This window comes from Epinephelus moara, chromosome 24, assembly GCF_006386435.1.
Source record: "Epinephelus moara isolate mb chromosome 24, YSFRI_EMoa_1.0, whole genome shotgun sequence".
NCBI lineage: Eukaryota > Metazoa > Chordata > Actinopteri > Perciformes > Serranidae > Epinephelus > Epinephelus moara.
The window spans coordinates 43,712,337-43,731,028 of record NC_065529.1 but is presented as its reverse complement, the minus strand read 5'-3'; the positions used below and the strand labels follow the sequence as shown (position 1 = coordinate 43,731,028).

At 41.1% G+C, this 18,692-nt stretch overlaps 1 protein-coding gene across 1 annotated transcript; it reads right to left on the bottom strand.

Annotated features, from left to right (window-relative positions):
* Positions 1–364: 364 nt before the first annotated feature.
* Positions 365–16,954, bottom strand: appl1 (adaptor protein, phosphotyrosine interaction, PH domain and leucine zipper containing 1). The gene is made up of 22 exons (XM_050038105.1): positions 16,764–16,954; positions 14,311–14,409; positions 14,138–14,197; positions 12,776–12,847; positions 12,553–12,640; positions 12,034–12,075; positions 11,297–11,355; positions 10,238–10,384; positions 9,683–9,765; positions 9,293–9,454; positions 8,911–9,099; positions 8,723–8,765; positions 8,569–8,625; positions 7,103–7,194; positions 6,701–6,880; positions 6,376–6,428; positions 5,798–5,972; positions 5,207–5,243; positions 4,965–5,105; positions 4,815–4,865; positions 4,604–4,693; positions 365–4,495 (listed from the first exon to the last, which is right to left on the bottom strand). Exons 1-22 carry the CDS (start codon positions 16,815–16,817, stop codon positions 4,343–4,345), a joined length of 2,127 nt encoding a protein of 708 aa, XP_049894062.1. The 5' UTR covers positions 16,818–16,954; the 3' UTR covers positions 365–4,342.
* Between the last annotated feature and the right edge of the window lie 1,738 nt (positions 16,955–18,692).

Genomic DNA, 18,692 nt, shown 5'->3' with positions numbered 1-18,692 from the left:
GATATCGCATTCACAAGAATGAGACAGACGAAGTCACAGTGACCTTGACCTTTGATTCAAATCTAATCAGGTCATTGTTTGGTCAAAGTGGACGTTTGTGCCAAATCAGATGAAATTCCCTCATGGCTTTCTTGAGAAATCACGTTCATGGGAATGGGAAAAACGGACAACTCCAAACTCAAAACCAAAACGTGACATTATGAGGTTCTGAAAATGACAGCTGATAAACTGACTTTCTAAAAATATAACATTAAACTATGCAATAATGAAAATGAAAAAGAAATCCACTTGGTTCTCTTTTTACTTCACACCTTTCCTAGAGGTTTGTTTGATCAACCAACATGAGCAGACGGACTCGGCCGGGTGGAGTTAGTGCTTTTATTTATCACTGAAAAGCCTTTTTTTAATTATTCATGACACTGAAACAATTATCACTGAAACATATTTACAGTTCAACATCATCGATCCCAGCACGTTTTCTTGCATCAGTAAAGTGCAGCTCGTTCTTCACCTGGTTACAGCAAGAAAACATCCCCCCATCCCAAAATAATCATCATCAGTAACTGTTGATTCAGGCTTTTAGAAACGTCTTCACCATGCTAACTTCCCCACAGAAGCCTGTGACCTCTGACCTTTCACCTCCCTACACGTATGTCTATAGATGTTGGAACTAAAGCTTGTTCAGTTGTTTTTCTACAGATTATCATCGTGACTCACTCGGGATAAAAAGATTAATGAATAAAACCTGCAAGAAACAGAAAAAGGCCTCAAACAAATGACAGAAATATTTTGTATTAAAGCACAGATAAATATTGTGACGTCAGGAGGAACACACTGACTCAGCGGATTATTTGGCAGAACGTTTGTGTTAAAATGTTAATGTTTTCTGCATGAGTAAAATGCACCAGCTTATCAGAGAAGACAAAAGTCGAGCCGTAATGTTTTTTTCTTTCGGTTTTCAGAATGGAGACGTGCCAACAAATACAGCAAAGGTGGAGAGATCGTTGGATCAGATTTGTGCTTGTGCTGATCTCCAACTTTTTAAACTCAGATCAAGAAATAAGAGCGAAGCATCTTTGGCTCTTTTGTGGCCTATAAACAGTTTACGGTTCTCATTGTTGAGCGCTACTTTCATGCAGCTGTTCACTGTGTAAGAGGCAGAAGTTTCAGGCATCTAATTTTGGAATAAAATCTTCAAATAAAAGAGGTTAAAAAAATCTGATTTTTTTTCTTAAGTTTCACACCACGGCCCTCCATACCCCTTTTCTATCAAATTAGCTCTGGTTCTTGAACTGTTCGTTCAGGATTCTTAGAAACTTGGTGCTATCCAACCAAACAGCTCACAATTCCAACAGTTTTGCACAGAAGCATTGTATCCAAGGATATGTCATCAACGAGGGGCGTTGCAAAATGCACTATGGAAGTAAAGAGTAGCAAAATTCCAGATTTCAAAACTTTTGCTCTGTTATTGCAGATATTTGTTTTTACCAAAAAAAACAATGATGGACCTACAAAGGACAATTTCTCACTTGACTTTTCCACTGTTGTCTTTTCCATCCTCTCTTTCCAACCTGTACAATATGACACGCCAACTGATGTCGTCACGGTTCGTACTTCAGGTCAAGGAAAACCTGCTATTTTTCGTTTCCAGCTGAGAGTCAACTTTTCAGGTTTTGAACCAGTTCAGTTTTGATCAAAATGCTCTGTAACACTAGGTTCGGAAACCAGAAAGGATCTGGTTCTAGGGGTGGTGGAAAAGGGGTACCAGTGGTGGCCATGTTGGCTCCGGTCCTGAGAACATGCCAATACATACTGCATACAAACAGCATGACATGCAGGGGATGCTGGGCAAAGCAGGGCTTATGACGTCTACAATTTCGTCAACAAATACAGAAAATGATGACATAATGAAGTTAATATTGGCACATGAAGTCATTTTCTACATCAAAAGTAGGTTGGGCCCAAATATTTCCACTTTGGCTAAAGTACAGCTGATAGAATTTGACCTTCTACGACAACAAGTGTTGCTGAAATTTAATATTTTAAAATTGCAGATATTTTTGTCTCCAAACATGTTTTTGCATAAAAGTGCAGCAATTACTGTCAGCAGTATCTGTTTCTATGGCATAGCATAGTCAGTGAGCACTGATTTCATGATTTACAGGTTAATATTTTGTCATTTTGTTTGCAGAATGTGTCGTCAAAATTAAGCACAATTTTAACAGCAGACATCTAGAAAATCTTTTGACCTGTAAACCAACAAACCCATCCTGATTAGATGATGTTGTAGATTTCAGAATATGTTTTTTTCCACCTTCATACAGCCGCAACCTTCAATTTACCTCACTTTACTATTATGAAAATCAGCTCGCAGAGACTCAGGATTCGCTTTAGTTGTGTCTTTTCGAATCAGTCTGGATGTACAGCTGCTCTATTGAACAGTGATGACATCACTCTTCATCACAGTTAAAGTTGTCATTTCCACTGTGACGTAGGGCTGCAGCTAACAATTATTTTTTTTTATTGTTCATTAATCTGCCGATCAGTTTTTTTCTATGAGTTAATTGGTCTTTAAAACATCTGAAAACAGTTAGAAAATACCCAGAAACAAATTCTCACACATGAGAAGCTGGAACGTTTACAGCTTTGGCATTTCTGCTTGAAAAACAACAATTGATTAATTGATTAGTTAAATAGTTGCACATTAATTTTTTGTTGATCAACTAATTAATTAATCAACTAATAATCAGTGCTCTCCTATGATGGTGAGTCAGCAAGTTTCAAGACTTACAAGTCGATTTTCATTCTGCTGTGAAATGAGTGAAAACCAGCGACTGGAGGATAATTAGAGTTGGGCGATAGGACGAATATATATCAGTGAATATTGATCGGCTCAGTACATCAGTGGTTATTGTTTTTATTTTAGGGAGCGATTTTTGTCATTTTATTTGTGCTAATTTAATCATCTGCCTCCAAAAAATGAGTGAGAGCCGAAGCTCAGCGGACACTGAGACACAGCGGGGAAAACCAGCGTGTAGAGGCAGCATATTTTATCATCCAACTCAATGAGCCAAAGGTTTCATTTTGGCCAAACCACAGTTATTGATCGTTGTAGCAATGGAAAGACAGACTAAGATGGTTTTGTTGATTATATTTTGTTTCTGTCTAGTTTCAATTAAGTGTATTTTATGATGAGTAAACAAGGGAGCTATGCTAGTCTTGGGCCCCGTCTACATGTATACAGGTATTGTTTTAACAGATATTTTTCCTCTAAATTAAAAAAAAAAATTCTGTCTGCAGATGACATCATTGTTTCCCAAACGCTCTGTTTTACGTGTCCACACAGCTGCAAAGTAACCGGAGTTTTAATAAATCTGCACCTTAGAAGGCGTCTTAAAAAAATCATTTATTGACCTCAAACTGTTTGCATGTGGATGAGAGGTCAAAACATCGAGGAAAATATCTGTTTCCAAAAATATCTGTACATGTGTAGACAGGACCTTGGATTGGTGACAGAGAGAAACTTGAATTCAGAAGGTGTACAGTCGCATTTTCCTGTTGATTAATGAAAACGAGTGTAAGACACACACGGGTGTGGCCAGGTGGAGAATTTCAACATATCGCCCAACCCTAAAGATTTTTTTTTTTTTTAAATCCATCACTGCAGGATGCTTGTTAAAATGGTCGGCTGATGAACACATCACAACAGGAAGGACTCCCTGCTCTCTCTTCCTCCTTCGTCTTCTTCTTTTGTTTCTATCACTCTTTAACCAACAATACTGCGATGTCCTTTTGCCCTCTGGGATCTCAGGTAAACCTTCACCTACGACCAAACAGCCTTTAAACAAGAGCTCACATCGTCCAAATCAAACTGTCTCCTTCAGATCCTGGTTCATAATTCCACATGTGTTGCTTTGCTTTAAATCCTCTGTCACTGCTGTTAGGATTTTCTATAAAATAAACATAATAAACAGAAACTTACAGGTTAGATCTATATTTGCATCCTTTTCTGGAGAGTGGAGCCGGTATAAAAAGCAGCGTTTTTACACACAGAAATAAAACACACGAGTCTGTGACGAGACGCTTCCTCTCATACTCCCCTCCCCCTCTTTATAGTGAGGGTGCGTTCAGTTTATCCTCCGTCCTCAGAGTGACAGGCTCCACCACAAACTTCAGAGTCCAGCAAGAGAGGGAGCACATGTTTTCCTGTCCCAGGCAGCGAGCTGTCCCCGCGGACGTGCAGGCGGGCGGTGTTCCCCTCCTCTGATTCCTGAGCTGTTGCTTTGACAATACCAGCTGGGACTCGCCTGGGTGGTAAAACATGCATCCTTCGTTATTATTGTTAGGCTTCAGACTCGCCCCTCTTCTTCCCCTCCTCCCCTGCATCGCTGTCCTCCGATTGGCTGTTGCTAAGCACTAGAAATTGTCCGTCAGCGGCAGGCGGGTTAGCTGGGCGACTCGAGGCAGCAATCAAGCGGCTCTGCTCCTCCAGATCCTGGAGGTAAAACAAGGAACAAGACATTTAAATTTGAAGTTTAATATCTATACTATTATATGTAAACTATGTGTCAGTGTAGCGACAGGGTTAAAGGTTAAAGGTCACCTTCTCTATCTGTCTCTGTTTGCTGAGTTCTTCCTGCTGTTTCTCTTTGGCCTTGTCGTGCTCCTTCCTCTTCTCCACGGCCTTACGGTCCTACACAACAATAAGACAACAGAAATAATTCACCTCCACAACAACACCTGAGGACACCATCAACAAAACGTGAATGAGCTAGTGTTAGCTTCAGAGTAAGGAAGTTTCAAATCAGTCTCACCATCTCAGAGTGGAAAGCTATCTGCTTGGCCAGACCGATGCTGTCGCAGATCTGAAACACATGAAGAACACACACAGGTCAGACAGACGGACCAAACAGAGGGCTGGACAGTGACACTAACAGATGAACAGCCAGGAACAGACGGACGACCTTCTCTCCATCGTTGTTGGACTCGAAGATGTAGCAGACGGCTCGGCTGTCACCCCGACCGGCCGCCGGCTGCAAAACGAAACCAAACAGCCTCTTGTTGTCCTGATGGGACGAACACTGAACCACACTGGAGAGAGGGAACTACAGGAGGAGACAGGAGGAGGACACAGAGATGATGAATCATTAGAAACGTGTCTGATGAAACTAAAGCTAACAGAGCAGAGAAACAGAAATCATCTCACCCTGAGTCGAGTGACTTGTGTCTGAGGATCAATGAGCCTGAAAAGAAAAACACTGATATTAAAGACCCTTTACTGCACAGAGAAAAAAAGTGGGCAATTCAACATGTGTTAATGTGCAACTTTTTGGCCAAGACATGGAAACATGAGGCGACGCAGCAGGGGGCTGTCATCGCTGCTAGTTCTCTGAGGTCAGTTTGGTGCGTCTGGGCTTACACATATCCATATTTTGACTATAATAAACAGTACAGTTAACTAACTAACAGTGCACGGTCACACACCAGGTTCCTGTCTCTTGAAGTCAAAATGTCTTCACAAGATTTGTTTGTTGTCAAGATTTTCCACAATGGGGCGACCTTAAGCTCACTGGGTAGAGTGTGGGCTCCATGTCGGCTAAGTCCTTTGCAGTGGTTCGATTCCAGCCCACGGCCCCTACCTGCGTGTCATTCCCCATCTGTTTCCTACATTTCCTGTCAATCCATAGCTGCTCTGTCATTAAAGGGAAAAAGATTTCCCCACAATAATAACTTAATCCAAAACACACACACACACACACACACACACACACACACACACACACTCTGTTGTTCATACTTGAGGCAGTCGCAGGTGACCAGCAGGTGTGACTCGGTCATCCTGAAGATGTTGTGGATGGCTCTGGCTGCCAGGATCTGCCTCATGGTCTCAGAGATGACGTCTGCTGACTCGGTAGTCTTCACCTCCATGGAGCCCAGGAAGCGAACGATGAAGAGCTGGTGTAGGATCGAATCTGGACAACAGACACAGAGGGAAATATTTACATATATAGTACATGTGCTGTATATACGATATATCTTAAATCCACTGTGTGAGAGAGACAGATTGTTTTTACTTGAAAGCTCAGGGAACAGACAGTGAGATGCAATTCTCATGTTTGAAAAGTATGTTTGCGAGTGTGAAATGGTCTCTGTGCTGCCCCCTGTGGGTGACGAGGGAAAAGACACCCACTACAGCTGCCAACTATAGTTACAGTGGATGTTTTCTGTTGCCTGGGTCCAAACCTTTGAATCCTGCCCACTCCACTGAGTTGATTAATTTGTCTGGTTTCTGGCAGAAACCACGAATAATGTTGTTCAAATTAAACAATATAAAATATTGATAACATGACGGACACAGGAGCAGACAGACGGTACCTTCACTGTCCTCTGATGTGCCATCTCCTGACTCTCCGAATGGATTACTCCTCCTGTGGACAAACACATAAACAGAGAACTGAACAACATCCAGCGGCTGCTACGTGACAAGATAACACACAAGCTTGTCAATGTATTTGGGTGGAGGCAGAAATCTAGGGGACAGATCTAGATCTGGGGGAAAAAAATTCTTGTTTGGAGGGATTCCATGACAGAGGAGTTTTAATTTTTGAACTAATTTAGGTGTACTGTCCCTTTAAAACTAATGTTAAACACAGGAGGAAAGGCATGAGGTAGCTTTAGCATCAATACATTACACACACACCTGCCGGACTGTGCTGCCGTCTTGCTCTGTGCTGAGTTCTCCTCGCTGACGGGGGAAATGATGTCAAACTGGATGGGTGTTTCCGGGGCAACCAGTGCATCCAATGAGAGCACAGAGAGGGCGGGCGACGGCTCGGAGCCCACAGAGCTGATACTGCTCGCTCGGCCCACACGCCCTTTACTGGAATGGAAAGAGAGAGATGGATGGTCTCACTGGTGGAGTCACAGTTTTCCCACGGAAATGTGACTGGCCTACAAGTGTCCATCTTCATTATATCTGGCACCTGATTGGTTATGAGGTTGCTGATCACACCTTGTAGCTCTGTAGTTGTTGTTTGCTCAGTATTTGCTTGCTGGTGGGCTTTTAACATCATGTCAGACACACACAAACACAAACACACACCTGCTGGGTCTCATGCTCTCATGTCTCTGCTGGAAGGATGGCGAAGGCGTCACGGCTTCAAGAGCTGACTGGTTCACTCTGGCTGCCAGCTCCTGCCAATAGGATGACAGTACTGTCAGCGTCAACCAATAGGAAACAGTTTCAAATGCATGAATTCAAACAGCTTGTCAGTAAAATCTTTGCTGTTTTTTTTAGTACAGTGCCTCACTACTCTAATTTCACGGTATACATACACATCTCTTGTAAATCGAATTCAGCTTTCCTTTTCATTTCTTCCTCATGTGCAACTTTTATATTGTTTGTTAAACTTTATTGCCTAATTTATTGTTTGTATTCTGATCTAATTTAAATATCTTTTACATCTATTTATACATTTTCTGAGTGTAACATGGAGGTGGCTACAACTGCATTTCAACTTTGAATCTTTGAATCAATTGATAATAAATATACAACACTGTTCAAATAAAGTTCCAATGTGCTTTACATAGGTGGTTTCCAACTGGTGGGTTGTGGTCCAAAAGTAGGTTGTGGGTCCATTCTGAATGGGCCAAAAGTGACCCACAAATGTATCACTTTATTTTGAAGTACTCTGAATTTCCGGGACAGACCGTTTATTTTGAAGTGTTGATTCCTGCTGTAGAGTGACAGAATAACAGACAGCTACTGAACTAAGACAGCAAACTAGCTCAATGACATGGCCAAACACAAGTATGACGCTGAATTTATTAAACTGTGTGAACCTTGAACTAATTACTAAGCAGAAATCTGGACCTTGTGGCTGGACTAGTTGGGATCCACTGCTTTACATATTAGATTAAGATACACTACATGGCCAAAAGTACATGGACATCTGAACTTTCCTGCTACATGTCACCAATAAATGTAATTTCAAAACAATATGCATTAATCTACTGTTGCCCCATAATACCCCTATGCTGCATGCTGTTCCCCTTCTCTCTCCTTTCTCATTCCAATACAGGAATAAAATGCTGAAACAGTACTTTTAAAAAAAGTTGCTATGACCCTGTTGTTTCCCAGCAACAAAAGCATTTCGTCTTTTAAATTCCTGTCCACACTGGAAGTGGGAATGTGTCACATTTTGTGAGTCATCTGCAGCATGTGACCACCATGCAGCTGCATTTCAGCAAATATTTGACCAGTTTTACAAAATAATATTATATATACAATATTAGGGGCCGTTATAGCTGGAGGAAAATGTGAGACTTTCCACAGCGGCAGTCTTAAAAACTTTGACCTCTATAAGCGGTCGTTGAGACGCTAATCAGGTCACTTCTCCTTCTCTTTGTCAGGATCAGCTTGTCATTTTATTACAGTTGATAATTATGGTGACTTGTGGATCTGCGGTGACTGTGGCAGCGCAGGCCATATGATTCTGCTCTGAGTGCCAAAATCTCCATCATGTGACCAGGTAAATACAGGTTAATGAAGTGAAGTGGGACACAGACCTCTGCGTTCTCACTCAGGTAGATCCTTTTGGAGATGTTGTTGATGGTGGAGACCCACTGGAGGAGGAAGCAGCAGAGAAGAGACGGCATGAGGAGACAACAGAACAGCTGACAGTCAATACAGAGCAGGTCACATGACAAAAAAATATTTTACCTCCTCGCAGTCCTTCCTGCTCTCCGACTGCAGCGTCACCACTCTGACAGAACGCACAACAAGGAATAAGTTTAATAAAGTGGCATTTCCACTCTAATATCAACCAGGAAACTTAAAAACAGAAAAGGCATCTGAATAGTTACGGTGTGTTCATGCAAGATAAATTTAAAAAAAGGGAGCCTTCTTACTTCTTGCCGTCGAAGGAAGTGACCTGGAAGCAGAAGCGGCGGTCGTCGCAGTCGACTGCCATGACAGAGCAGTTGTCGAGGTCCGTGACCAGCCCGCCTGCCACCTCGCCTCGGCCCTGTTGCATCAGATTACCACCCTGTGTGAAGAAGTATTGACGCTCCCAGGAGGATGACACCAGCCCTGTCTTACTGAAGGACACACAGAGGAGCAACTTTAACTCTTTGGATGATGAGACAACAAAACAATTCAACAACATTTTCAACTGTAACATCCGACACTAATATTGCCACAACAGCAGGAATGTATTCATTATTATTTATTCATTATCATTTATTGTTGTAAGATGTAGGGGGATGTAGGGCACGTGTGTGTGTTTCTTACTTGCGGATGTGCAGGTAGCCCTGTTTCCTGGTCAGGTTGCGACAGACAGGTGAGTGGGCGGGGTCGGGGTCACACGGTGCATACAGCGGGTCACATGATCTCTCCATCTCTTGGATGGTCTGCTGCATCTGCCCGACCTCCTCCTCCATCTCCCGACGCACACTACAAACACACACACACACAGACACAAACACACTGAATTCACATGACCCCCCTCACGTCTTCATAATGTTGTTATGTTTGCAATTTCTTCAAAACAACAATATCTCTGAAGCTTTAAAATTGAGTTAAAGAAAATAAAACAAATTATTTAAGACCTTGAATGTAGAACAAAGGAAAGAAAAAAAGAAATAAGACACTTCTTGTAGACGTCTGGGGTTTGGTTCTTACTTCTGGACACTGGTTCCTATGGTTCCCAGGAAGTCCTCCCACTGCTGGGTGAGATTTTCTGATCCCAGCTTAAAGAAACTGATCTGCACAGAACAAACACAGACAAAGACACATCAGCGGGAGTGGTAACAGCTCCGAACTAGATTTTTCCTTTATTCCGTTATTAGATAGTAGATAGTACAAAAATAGGTATGACAGGTATGAAGGGGCAGGGACATGCAGCAAAGGCCCACAGGGATCTGACTCCAACCCAGACCGCAGCTAAAGACTCAGCCTACAAGTGGCACTCACTCTACCAGGTGTGCTACCAGGGCGCCCCATGAGATCGACTCTTAACTGGTTCAATCTAATGTTCACTTCCTGCTCCACTTAACCTCAGTCTAATGTTTCTCACTATTAACAGACATACATTATAAACTGTTCTAGAGTGAAACTGACTCCAATAGCTTCTCTGTAATAGCTAATCCTGATGGATGACACCCTCTTGAAAAGCTCTTACATGCTGCTATCCCACGGGTTTACAGTATGTGTGTGTGTGTGTGTGTGTGTGTGTACCTGGGCCTGCATGTATCCCAGCAGCGGCTCCAGTAGAGCCGTCTTCTTCTTGTACTGTAGCGTGTTAAGTGAGCAGAAGTAGTGCATCATGGTCTGGTGCTGTTTCTTGCGGGAGGTGTAGACGTCCTCCACGGCCTCCGCCCGCAACTGCGACACACAAGACATTCCTCTTATTTCAGTATCAAGGTAATATATACTGAGATAATATAATGAACTGAGAGATAATACCATATACCAAAGATAATATCTTTTTTCTAAGACTTTTTTTGGTGTTTCTGCTTCATGCGACAGAGGAAGAGAAAGACAGGAAAGGCAAGGGGAGAGAGGGGATGACATGCAGCCAAGGGCCTCGGCCAGACTGGATGACTTGACTAAAAACTGAATTGTTAAATAAAGGGGTAAAAAATACAGTGAAATAATATTAAATTAGAAGTTAATGGGCTAAAATGTTCAAAATCAGACTGGATGATTCAGAAGTTAACTCTTTATTTTACTTACTTTTATTTTTATTTTGTATATTATTTATTCATTTATCATTTTATTTTATTTTTATAATAATTTCTGCAGAAGTTGCCCAGTATAATTTGGTTTAACTGGTACATTTTCAATTATTTAACTCCAATTAATTGCTGGCTTAACCTAAAGAGTCTTTATTGTAAGCGCAAAATGTGTCTACAGGCAACTGAATGGATTCTTTACTTTACTTTTACTGGTGCACTTCTTTCGGGGAATTTCACCTGGTAAAGCGGGCACCACATATATCAAGGTTATGTCTTTGCTGCAGTGGCTGCAGTTTCGATTCCAACCTGTGGCCCTTTGCTGAATGTTAAATAAAGGCAAAAGCCCCCCCACAAATAGTCTTTAAAAAAAACATACTCGCTCAAATCAAAGTTCACGGGCTTTGTCTGTATTTTCCCTCTTTTGTTCTTCTGGGCAAACTTCCTTGTTTTTTTATTTAGAAATTAGAGACTCTTAAATAAAGAACTATCCAGGAGCTTAGTAAAACATTTTAGTATTGAAGTACTGAATGATAAATGTAATGTGAGGAGTGTTTCTCACCTTGTCATTGTCCCTCCTCTTGGACAGGCGGCTGTATCTGTTAATGGCTACATCATGATCTGCAGACAGAAACAGGTAAGTAAGACTTTTTGGTGGTAAAACTTTTTAAAAAAAATTTCTTCTTCAACATTAACACGCTAGAAAAGCACACAAAGATGTTAGTAAAGTTAAAACAAAAATACTCTGCCAGTGACCTTTAAAAACAAAGTGGAATCTTCCTTTAAGCGCAGCTAAATGTGCAGGCAATCTGGAGCCAGAAGTCACACTGACACTGAGAACTGTACAGTTTGTTGCTATAGATTAAGTGTTACTTCGCGTTGTGATGCGTCAAACTGTGACCAAGTCTCTGTCAGAGCAGCTGTAAATTCTCCACTTATTTTCCGTGAAGGACACACACAAATAAACACTAAGAAAAATGTGTTCGTGAGCAGTGTTAATTGATTCATTGTTTCAAGTAGATTATCAATTAAAAATGCTAAACATTTGTACGTTCCAGCTTCTCTAATGTGACCATTTACAGCTTTTTACTCTGATATAATAAACTCTTAACACAAAATAGCCTCCATAGTTTTCTAGAAATATTAACTTAATTGTTTTTCCAGAAATATCTGCATCAGCTGTCCTCTGGTTTTCATATTGAGTAGGAGCAGGAAGGTTGTTGGCAGAGAAAATCTCAGCCAGATTAAGAGAACATGCTGCTTTGATTATTCATTCATCCAGAAGCAGTCCTGACTTACCATCACTGGATATTTGGAAGACTTCTTTCAGAGTGAGGATCTCTGCAGGGACACAGAAAGAACTGTAAGTGAAAGTGCAAGGGATATTTTTCCTTTTGGTACACGTGTACTTTTTGTCTGGCTCGGTTTTCCTAGTTTGGGTCCCTTAGTAGCACTGAAGGGAAATCTTTTACTGCTGCTGTGCTTCCAGTTGTGTGGGAACAGTCAGTTTAGGGAAGACCTTACTCTGTTTCAACATGACGGTGCCCCTGAGCCCAAAGCTAGGTCCATTAAGAAATGGTTTTCCCAGTTTGGTGTGGAAGAACTTAAATGGTCTGCGTAGAGCCATGATGTCAACCCCAACCGACGCCAGTGGAATAAACTGGAACACCGACTGCAAGCCAGTAGAGTGTGTGTGCTTTGTCAATAATGGAACCGATGTCAGTTTCTAATCTGACCAATATGTCAGATACAGTTCTGGTTCATTGAGCCAGAGGTGTGGCAGGTTTAGATAATTAGTGTACTGCATGTGTTTCCTACCCTTCAGATCTCTCTCTTTAAACTGAGTGATGGGAAACATCATGGCATCTGCGAGCTGGGTGGACAAGACAGCATGACAGGAACTCAGCTACAAAAAGAGAGACAGAGAGGAAATTGTTCAATCATGTCAGGTGAAATCTGCCTGTGTGGCACAATCAGGACAGATGAAAGAGAAGGACAGAACAGCAGCAGACAGAGCATTGTTGTGTTTGTATTCTCTCACCTCATCAATGACTTTTGCAAACTGCTGCAGGGTGGAGCTCATCACCTCGTCATCGCCCCCTAGAGGAAAACGCTGCAGACAACAACAACAACAACACAGAGGAATGGATTAGATTATTTAAGGATGTTTCATATAGCTGCTGGGGTCATAAGACTCACAATACTGTTACAAATCTGCCAACTGGTGTTTTAACATTTGTGCCTTCTATTTTAGGACTGGTGGCTAGTGTTATAGCTCTTACAGTAAGTATAATAAGGCTGTGGCTTGTGTTAGAAAGCTTTGATTATTGTTACACTTTAGGGCCTGTTGTCAGTGTGATATAGCTAGTGGCTAGTTTTATAGAACTGGGGGCTAGGGTTATAATGCTGATGGCAAGTGTAATGAGACTGGTAGCTCATGCTGTGTAGCTGATGGCAGGTGTAATAAGACTGGTGACTAGACTTATAATGCTGATGTCAAGTGTAATAAGGCTAATGGCTAGTTTTACAATACTGATGGCAAGTGTAATAAGGCTGGTGGCTAGAGTTATAATGCTGATGCCAAGTGTATCAGGGCTAATGGCTAGTTTTACCATGCTGATGGCAAGTGTAATAAGGCTGGTGGCTAGTGTTACAGGCTGATGGCAAGTGTAATAAGACTGGTGGCTAGTGTTATAGGCTGATGACAAGTGTAATAAGGCTGGTGGCTAGTGTTATAGGCTGATGACAAGTGTATTAAGACTGGTGGCTAGTGTTATGATGTCAGTGGCAAATGTAAAAAGACTGGTGGCAAGTGCTATAATGCTGATGGCAAGTGTAATAAGGCTGGTGGCCAGTGCTATAATGTTAGAGGCCAGTGTAAAAGACTGGTGGCTAGTGCTATAATGCTGATGACAAATGACTGGTGGTTAGTGCCATAATGCTGATGACAAATGTAATAAGACTGGTGGCTAGGGCTATATTGCTGGAAGCAAGTGTTATAAAGCTGAGGGAAGGTGTAATAAGACTGGTGGTTTATTTTAGATAGCCAGTGGATAGTGTTATGGCTGATGGCTAGTTTTATTTGGCAAGTGGCTTGTTTTATGAGACTGATGGCTAGTGTAACATGTTGATATTTGGTGTGACATTATTGATGACTAATGTTATAAGGCTAATGACTAGCATTATGAAACTGTGGTTAATTCTATATGTCCATCAGCTATTGTTATATGGCCTGTGGCAAGTGTTACGAAATTGATGGCTAGTGTTATAAGACTGGTGCTAGTGTTTAAAGGTTGTGGCTAATGTTATAAGACTAATGTCTAGTGCTGTAGCATGGTTAGGCTAGTGTTAACAGGCAGGTGGCAAGTTTGATGAGGTTGGTGGCTGGTTTGACTTAGCCTACCTGTTTGTCGTACTCTTTCAGCAGTCTGGAGGTCAGGTGTGTCGCAGCACTGAGCTCATTCTGAAAAAGAAAACAGGACAGACACAGCTGGAGACACACTTTTTACATTCCTGTATGTTCTGTCTTTATAAAGCCAGTGGCACTACACCTGTGACTCGTGTGTGCGTGTGTACCTGTGCATCATAAATCCTCTGCATGGCCTGATAGAGCTGTGTGCAGTAGTTGGATATCGCTGCAGTGTCCTCCTCAAACACTCCCAGCAGAGAGCGTGTCTACATCCAACACACAAACAAAGCTAGTGAACATGAAGTCAGTGTTAATTGTTTGACTGATCCATAAAACCTCAGAAAGTTATAGCCTCATGTGATCCTTGGTGCCTCATGTGATCCTTGGTGCAACTGCTAAAAGCCAAACCCACACCTATCTATGTAAATCTACACCTGTTACCTTTCCACACAGTATAGTATTGTTCTCAAGGTGTGTCTCAACCACACATTTTGTGTTTGGCTTGCCAGCAGGTTTATCTGTCATTGTGGGAAATAAGTAAACAAGACTAAGCCGATTGGTTGGTCTAAACCTACTAACTTATAAAAACACATGTGGTATTTGTAATAATTTCAGCAGTATCACAGTCCTGGGGCCTGTGTCACGAAGAGAGATCAGTTTAGGTTTTTGACATTCTCGCTGACTGATTATATTCAACATATTTAACTGCCGCAACAAAATTTCCTTTCAGGTCTCACAGTTTCATGTTAAATTACTCAACTCATGGTTTTCATGTTGTCACTTGAAATTACAAAGTATGCCAATGTATACGGGCTCACGGCTGGATAGGAAAAGCCTGAAACTCTGAATTAACTGGGCCTACTGAAACCTTTTTTTAAACCAGTTTAGGGTTGCAGCGATATACCGGTTTCAAAGTATAAGCTACCGTAATATAAACATTGATGGTTATCTTACCATGTACATTTGCTTATCTACGATATTGAACCAGACAGAGAATCACCCCTTTATTCTAATCATTTTCAAATAGGAGACTTTTTACACACACTTCCATTAACAAAATGGTTTCAACTTTCAATGAGAGTAACAAAACATTTGTTTTAAGGGTCATTCTGATTGATAATAATATAAATTCTGTAATACCGTGATACTATAAAACTGCAATATTTTTGGAGATGGTCATCATACCATGAAAATCTCATACTGCTGCAACCCTATACCTGCTATCCACATAGGTGGAAGAGGATTACTTAAGTTTGCTACACATGTAAAGTGGTAATACCACAGTGAAGAAATACTCTCTTACAACTAAAGTCCTGCATTCAAATCTTGAGTAAAAAATATACTTTAAGTACAAAAAGTTAAAGCACTCTTTGTGTTACAATGGCCCATTTCAGAGTCACATACCATATTATTAAATTATAAATACTGATATAATAGTGTGTACATCACTTTAATGTTAGAGCTAGTAAAGATGAGGCTTATTTTTTACTATAAACACTGATGAGCAGCTTGAATTTCTCCCGTCTTTTTCCTTAATAATGTATCATAATTTATTTGTTAGTTACATTTGTGTTACTAATCTGTATCGACAAGGTGCAATATTTCCCTTTGAGACATGGTGAAGTACAAGCATAAAGTAGCAGAAAATGGAAATACCTATCTCAAAATTGCATTTAAGTACCGTTATTGAGTAAATTTACTTAGCTACATCCCACCTCTAAGAGTGGCTTCATGATAGGACCCCTGATTTTTCTGGGCAAACTGTTTACAGATCCACTTGATTAAAACATCCAAACAATATCTACCCCTGTGTATGTACAGAATGAACCTTTCAGGTGTATCACACTGTGGTCACACGGTAATGTCATAGCAGGTGTATTTACAAGTCAAGTGTTCTATAAGTTGTAAACAATATAAATAGTGGAAATAAATAAACACTGAATGGGTGTGCATGGGCTGGATGATTATGTGCAGTATGTGCATGATGTAAACATGTCCATATACTGTGAAGTAGGATTTATATTAACAGTGACAGATGACATGTGCATATTAACAATTGGTGCATTAGGTTATAATGTACAATGGGAGCAGTGGATGTTCTGGTGATGCAGGGTTATTGACAGTGTATGACTGTTCATCAGTGTGACGGCCTGTGGGATGAAATTTTAACATGTCACAATAACATGAAGCAGCAGGATGACGTTGCTGCTGCTTGGTCGAAAGATTAACAGATATCAGTGGCAGGAGGTAAAACAGCGAGCCAAGAGGCTAAGGAAGTAGCCGGCTAACTAGTCATTTAACGAGTTTATGTCTATGCAAACCATCGCTGAATGCTGTGCCACCCCTTAACATGTTGACCTCCCATCTTGACGGAGCCCCCAGTCAGCTGATCGGTGCAGCCGCCGCAGTCAGATACCGATGCACAGCTGGCGTGTCCCGTTTCAGCCGTCCGCTTGACAGCTTTGGTTAGCTGGGCCGTTAGCGGTTAGCATACCGCCTGAACTTGGCATCTCTTCGCTGGTTGTTGGCAAACACTGAGCCTACAAAGACAGTTAGCCTAGCCGTAGATGTGGCTAACGTTAGCATGCTAGCTGAAGCCTCCAGGGAAGAGGGCTGTTACCTGCGGGCTGTCCTCCAGCGTCTCCTCTATCGGCAGCTTCTCTATCCCGGGCATGGCTACGGCTGGCGAGGTGGCGATCGGTGCGAATCGACGGGCAAAACGCACAACAAATCTCTCCCGACAACTCCCACTCAAGATTTCTTGGCTACACGAATTCACAACACCCCAAAACAGCTCCTCCCGGTTACGCATGTCCCGCCCTTCATGTGGGTTTTAATTGGATAGAAAAAACATCCACGAATCCGATTGGTTGTATTGTTTAAAGGGGAAACGGCGCCATTTTGGCTCTCACCAGGATCGCCCTGTCGTGATTGTAGCCGGGCACAACTTGGAGCCATAATGGCAGCCGGTCGACTTTGTTTCCGTGAATAAATCAAGACAAAAAAACAAACATCTTTTAGAGCTTGTTTATTTAGAGATAAATCTTGTATTTTGTGGGATATAGGCTATTCATTTTTAATTTTAAAATTATTTTATATTCATGTTATTTTTGGGATATTTTCAATGTTCATTAACCCCACTCACATAGATTTCTAAAAAAAGAAAAAGAAAAAAAATAATGTATAGCACTGACAGTGGGGTTTATTTTCTGTAGCTCAGGGTTCAACAACCTTAACTATCAAAAGAGACATTTTTGATCAAAAATGATAACAAAAAAAATGCCTGTAGCTGCAAAATACATTTGAGCCTTACAGTAACACTGCATATTAGGACTAAATTAGCTTATCAACATTAAAAATAGGTTTAAATGAGTATTCAATAATATGTTTTACCACAAGATGGCTCCTCTGCAGTGGGCTATTTATGATTATTTGGTACTGTAACTTAACATTAATGTGAAAGCAAATTAATCTATCCACCCTGTATTAAATTCTGTATTTTCCTCTGAGACTTTTATTTTTAGGGATTTGGAATCCATTGCCAGTCTAGCTAGGAAGGCTCAAGACTAGCCACCGCTGCTGAGGTTTGAAAAAATTTAGAGGAAAAGGTGCCAGGCCATAGACATATGACGCACATTTTAGGGAGTACACACAACAGATTTAGTTAAAACAAGCATAATTTATTTAACTAAGATCAACTTAAATAACCAATGGAGTGCATAGGTCACTAAAGTCAGCAATGAAAGCCATGGATAGATGTGTGTCAGGTGTCCTGTGGAGGTGTTGAAGGTGCAAACCGAAAGCAATGATGCTAGGTGGATGTTTGCTGCAGGAAGAGAGAGAGCGAGTGAAAACATGAGGCGTCTTTAAAGCCTTGAAGGCCCAGGTGAGCTTAGTTCAGTTCAGTTCAGTTTAGCTTTATTAGTCACTTAGTAGCAATGGGTACATACATGTGAAATTCTTAGTCTGGGAAGCTCCACCATTAAAACAAAACAAGGACAGCACCTTAAAAACCAATCATGATAACAATCCTCCAAAGAACTCTTATTCATTTTCATGTGATTTTTTTTTGTGTGTGTCAAAGCCACAGAGACCCACTGGAGAGAGGCTAAATACTGTAGCTGCATATGGCTCCAGAGCTGCAGGTTACCTACTCCTCTAGCTGAATCTGTAATTGAAAAATATACAGAGTGTGTCTCTCAAAAGAGATATGTTATCAGTCATAGGCCACTGATGTTGAAACAGACATATATATCCATAATATAATCCCTATTGTGATATTTTGTAAGGTAGAATTATATAGTTGCTGTCATCTTTATAGTTAATGTATAGTGCACTTGTTTTATTCTTTGCTCGTCAGCACGTGATAATTTAAAAGGCACACCTGACTGCAATTAAGCACAGAGAAAATCTGATTACGGGACATGCGAAACTTAGTGAGCTCCCTTTTTGTTTTTAAAGTAAGCTGTCAATAAAATGAGTGTCAATCTGAGTGTACTGCTGTGCCCTGGAATTTTTTTATTTCAGGTAGTGTGCGACATCAGGTAAA

What these genes read in the sequence shown, in the direction of transcription:
- appl1 (XM_050038105.1), bottom strand. Translation starts at nt 16,817, where the DNA reads ATGCCCGGGATAGAGAAGCTGCCGATAGAGGAGACGCTGGAGGACAGC. An exon ending in AGAGGATTTATGATGCACAG is followed by an intron (nt 14,198 to 14,310) that starts GTACACACGCAC and finishes TTTCTTTTTCAG; the next exon opens with AATGAGCTCAGTGCTGCGAC. An exon ending in TAGCTTTCCACTCTGAGATG is followed by an intron (nt 4,694 to 4,814) that starts GTGAGACTGATT and finishes ATTGTTGTGTAG; the next exon opens with GACCGTAAGGCCGTGGAGAA.